The sequence below is a fragment of the Azolla caroliniana genome, unplaced genomic scaffold (assembly GCF_043228905.1).
Source record: "Azolla caroliniana isolate FFs.n. ecotype wild unplaced genomic scaffold, voAzoCaro1.0.p SCAF_1359, whole genome shotgun sequence".
Lineage (NCBI taxonomy): Eukaryota > Viridiplantae > Streptophyta > Polypodiopsida > Salviniales > Salviniaceae > Azolla > Azolla caroliniana.
Window position 1 is genome coordinate 4,425 of NW_028231794.1, and position 5,007 is coordinate 9,431.

At 36.7% G+C, this 5,007-nt stretch overlaps 1 protein-coding gene across 1 annotated transcript; it reads right to left on the reverse strand.

Annotated features, from left to right (window-relative positions):
* Window positions 1-204: 204 nt before the first annotated feature.
* LOC147847202 (spermidine synthase 2-like) lies at window positions 205-4,934 on the reverse strand. The gene is made up of 9 exons (XM_087339452.1): window positions 4,709-4,934; window positions 3,786-3,862; window positions 3,543-3,665; window positions 2,989-3,093; window positions 2,703-2,775; window positions 2,498-2,569; window positions 1,592-1,787; window positions 987-1,125; window positions 205-874 (listed from the first exon to the last, which is right to left on the reverse strand). The coding sequence occupies exons 1-9, from the start codon at window positions 4,917-4,919 to the stop codon at window positions 791-793; spliced, it is 1,080 nt and encodes a 359-aa protein (XP_087195578.1). The 5' UTR covers window positions 4,920-4,934; the 3' UTR covers window positions 205-790.
* Window positions 4,935-5,007: the final 73 nt, after the last annotated feature.

The window sequence follows — 5,007 nt, forward strand, 5'->3', positions numbered from 1 at the left end:
ATGAAAGGAACATTTCCATGAAGAATTAACGAAAGAACAGTAGTTTTTTAAGATGCATAGTACTGCAGGGTGAAGGAACAAGAGACATATATACCTTAACATGGTTTCAGAACATATGAGCATATGGTGTTACAAGTAGGAGAACTATTCAGGACAAGTAAAAGAGATTACTTTATGGAATCCCCTAACCAAATAAAGGAAAGCTAGATAAAAGTGTCATTGATTTATATCAGTAAAAGAAAAAACAAACATTGTTCATTCGAGTTCAAATCATTCTGGAATCTAAATAGATATTCATAGTTCTTATACAGAAAAGGGTGCAAGACCCAACTCTATATGATATGAGCATTTCTTACACAAAATATATCATATGCTATAATGCTTTTTTTTTTTAATGTACACCAAGCATGTTGAGTTGTTAATGGAGGTTTTTTTAACTGACTTGATTCACATCCACGTGACAGCCAACCTTGCAAGTTAGAAGTTACACGCCATTATAGCTTGAGGTTCATCTTGAAAGCTTTCGCCAAAAAAAGCCTCCGACACCTGGCGTACGCAATGGTTGGACGAGAAAATTTGGGACCCACGACTGTTTATTCGATAAAATAGCAACAATAACATTCGGACAGACCAAGGCATCAATCATGCATGCAATAACTATAAAAATTGGATTGGATGATGATGATCATGCTTAAATGACATAAAAATGGAGGAGACTCCGACCATTGAATCCAGATGCTTAGGATGATGAATCTATGTGCCCATGCAGAGCAAAGAGCAAAAGATAAAGCTAAGATTGTGGTATTGTTTTGGCCAATAGTGGATCTATTGACATGCGGACAAATTGCGGTAGACAAAGTGCGGCAGTATGCATCTGCAATAACAACAAATCAATGACAATTTAAGCCTTTTCTCTTCTTGTTTTTTGCCAAAGCATAAACATTGACCTTAATCCGAGCCACAAGGTTATATCACGAAACACAAACCTCAGAATTATAGAATTTGAGGGGGCAAGAATGAATCGATGTGCCAGATCCTATGTCTTCATTTTCAATTGAGTTCACTGGTTGACGAAAGTTAACCTCCGGACCCTCTGTTGAGCATAACAGAAGCCCAATCACGCCACTGTAAAAACTTGGACATCAATAATTTTGCTCCACGTGTCTCATTATTTACACACGTGAAATCACATCATTAATGAATGAGAAAAACAGAAATGCCAAAATATCCCTAACTTTGTTTTAGTGCTCATAAAAGTGTATTCATGAAAAACATATAAAGCAAAAGGAAATCAACAAAAATACTGGCTCCCAACTATTTGGATAATGACCAGAGTACCCCTCAGTCTTCATATAACTTTATTATGACACAGCATATAAAGAAAAGGAAAGACACGAAAACAACCCTGACCTTTTGCACATTGAACCTGAATACATACACCACATTCTTCAAAATACATGAGTAACTTATGGTAATTTTCAAGAACCAAGGAGTATTTGTGGTAACAACTTTTGAAAAGCCTCGAGGCGAGCCAACAGTGTCTAAAAGATAATGCCTTTGATATCATTGAACATTATATAATCGGCCCTACCTAGGATAGGTTGGAACACTTGTCCAAGCATAGTTGACAGAGCCCCCAAACGTTTGGCGTGCAACACGGACGATTTCTTGAATAACATGCATATGTAGCCACATACTCTCTGTTTGAGTACAAAAGACTCCTCCGGGGCGCAAAGCCCTCGTCACTAAATGAAAAAAGGGCTTCTCAAAAAGTTGTTGTGCTGGACCTGTGTGTAAACATACATGCCATGTATCACTGCATTGCAATATTGGATTCATGAATTATGTTCAATGACTAGAAACATGTGCGTGTGCGTGCATGCACGTATGTGTACATTATAAGACTGTATTTAACCCATTCCTCTAAATCAACGAAGGACCATATTTACAAAATCAAACATTGGACAAAGGCCAATGGAAATTCAGTAACTGAAAGTCATCATGATAAATGAGTTCAATTCCAATTCAACTGCTAAAACATGGAAAATGCCTCTTCAACTCTAAAATTTCAATAACTGAAAAGTCGTCATGATAAACAAGCTCAACTCCAATTCAGCTGCTAAAAACATGGAAAATGCCCCTTCAATTCTAAAATTTTAAGTCCCTCAACTCCCCCAAGACATTTGCAACATATTTAATGGAAATTCAACAATGGAAAGTCACCATGATAGAATGAGTTCACTGCAACTGCTAGAAAACAGAAAATGGTCAATCATTTAACCCTGAAACCCTATACTCCAAAAACATTTGCTGCTTATACTCCAAGTCTATAGATAGAGAAGAACATTGGAATCAATGAGACGCTGAAAGGAATCCATGCATCACCACAATCAAAGCAAATGGAAGATCAACAAAACTTAACGGAGTTAGAAAGCAATTTTAAACGGTCGTAAGATTATTTTAAATACAAAATGGAACAAAGAAGGTGAATATATGCCTATTGGATCTGAAGAATCCACAATTACAGCATCATAGAATCCTTCAGGAGCATCTTGGAGGAAGACAACACCTGTCCATCAAAATCAAGATCTCAGGATCTTCCACTCATATACATGAATATATACTCAGCGAAACATCTACAATCTTGTAATGAAACTACTGGAATTCTAACTCATAATAAATTTTTCATTGTTGAGCAATACCATCACCAACAACAAGATTTACTCTTGGATCACTGTATCCAACGGCAAGGTGAGGGAAGAATTTCTTCGATACCTAAAACAAATAGACAGAGATTTACATCCAAAACAAAAATGCACATCCATCAAAAGCATATAGAAAAGAATATTTCAAACAAAATATCACAGTATAGTTGAGAAAAAAGAATGAAACTAGAAGCAAGGGTGTCAAGTATGTATGTGTGTGTGTGTATAAACACATGCATACATACACACACATAGAGTGAGAGAGAGAGAGGGAGGAATTTACATCAATAACCATCTTATCAATTTCACAGATATCAATGCGTTCCACAGATCGGTGGCGTGATATCTCTCTCAAGACTCCTCCATCACCTCCGCCAATCACTAAAACCTGCAGCATAAACAAAGCCAAGCAATGGTTGGATCCTTTGAAGCTGTTCTAGTAAAACAATGCATTTTGAGAGAGGTTCAGGGTTTAGGAACTTAAGTTGAAACACTATCTATAAGCATAGAAATAACTAAAGATTTCATATCCTCCCATGTATTTGTGTTTACATCTACCACTCCTCCAAAGTATGCACACTTGGGGCATTAAACATTTGATCCAATGTAGGGATTGGCAGCTATTAACACCACCAATATAAAACTGGCTTGATATATGTATAACTGTACGTATTTGTATATGTACAGGTATACATATGCACATATGCATACATATACATATCATGGCATGAAAGATTGTTTGATGAATTATATTTCACATACACATACATATACAGTTCCGATCAATTTACATAATAAAATTTACAGATATTCAAAGAGATTAAAACGATAAGTTACCTTCTTTGGGTTGGGGATAGAACACAAGGGCAAATGGGTGATCATCTCCTGATATGCACACTCATCACGCTCTGTTAATTGTGTGACACCATCTAGCACTAGAACCCTCCCATATGTTTCTGACTGTCAAACAGCACCACATAAACACATTTTCGGATTCGATGGATTTTATTTCCTTAAAACAAACAGTTAAGTTATTTATACCACTAAGAACAAGGATAATGCTCATAAAATAGTACAAACCTGAAAAACAAGAACATCTTGAAATTCTGATTTTCCTTCAAACAAAACCTCTTGGACTTTCAATGAGTGTGATTCCCCTATTTAGAAAAACGAAAAGGATTCAATACCATCGACAAATCCCATCAAAGATGATTAGAAAAACAAACGTAGATTTACTCTTTTTCATATTCAAATTGTTGTCTTCTATGTAGATCTCAGAAAAAATTAGAGTTCCAATATCATCAAGGATCAAAGTCCATATCAAAGCAAGCCATTCAGATAAGAAAGATTGCTTTTTACCTATGCGGATAAAATAAACAAAGAAGAAAGGGAAAAAATACAGAGCCCATCAAAAAAGAATAGGGGAGCACAAAAATCGTTTCTAAAGAAACTTGATACCCAAGAAATGATGTTTTCCCATTCTTGTGTCCAGAAAAGAATAAATATATATGTGGAATGAAAGAATCAGCACTAACACAGATATGGAATTCAGACCAAAAAATCCCTCCGAAAAATAAAAAATTGTGAAACAGAATGGTTTTGCTCTATTTTGGTTTTTTTTTGGGGGGGGGGTGTTCACTTCCATGGCCATTTGGTTTCTTTAAATTTTTCCCACAGCTTGGGAGAGGGAATTTAAATCCCAAGAAATGATGTTTTCCCATTCTTTTGTCCAGAAAAGAAGAAAAATATATCTATATGTGGAATGAAAGAATCATCACCAACGCAGATATGGAATTCAGACCCAAAAATCCCTCAGAAAAGTAACAAATTTTGAAACAGAATGGATTTGCTCTACTTTGGTTTTTTTTGTTTTGTTTGGATTCACTTCCATGGCCATTTGGTTTCTTTAAATTTTTTCGACCTCCAATCTTCTTCTTCTTTTTTTGCATCATCAGCAGAATTTAAAAAGCTTGGGGGAGGGGAGGGGGGGGGGGGGAACATGCCTTCCCACAGAGGGTTGATTTCAGTGTACCATCCAGGGAGGCCATTGGAGAGGTTAGCTCGGCCCGAGCCGGGTTTGGTGGTCGTGAACAGGGCTCTCGCAGGATCAAGGCCTTGAGGACAAAGGTAATCATAGGGCATTCTGATTCTGAGAGACAAATCATCCTTCTTCATTCTACTGCCATCACCATCATCATGTTCACAATCACCCATAGCTGGGGAAATACTTGTATTGGCCATATGCATATTGTATATGTAGTACTACTACTACTGCTACACACAGACAGAGCAGGAAAAGAGG

What these genes read in the sequence shown, in the direction of transcription:
- LOC147847202 (XM_087339452.1), bottom strand. Translation starts at nt 4,919, where the DNA reads ATGGGTGATTGTGAACATGATGATGGTGATGGCAGTAGAATGAAGAAG. An exon ending in AATCAACCCTCTGTGGGAAG is followed by an intron (nt 3,863 to 4,708) that starts GCATGTTCCCCC and finishes TTTTCTAAATAG; the next exon opens with GGGAATCACACTCATTGAAA. An exon ending in AAATCTTGTTGTTGGTGATG is followed by an intron (nt 2,570 to 2,702) that starts GTATTGCTCAAC and finishes TTTGATGGACAG; the next exon opens with GTGTTGTCTTCCTCCAAGAT.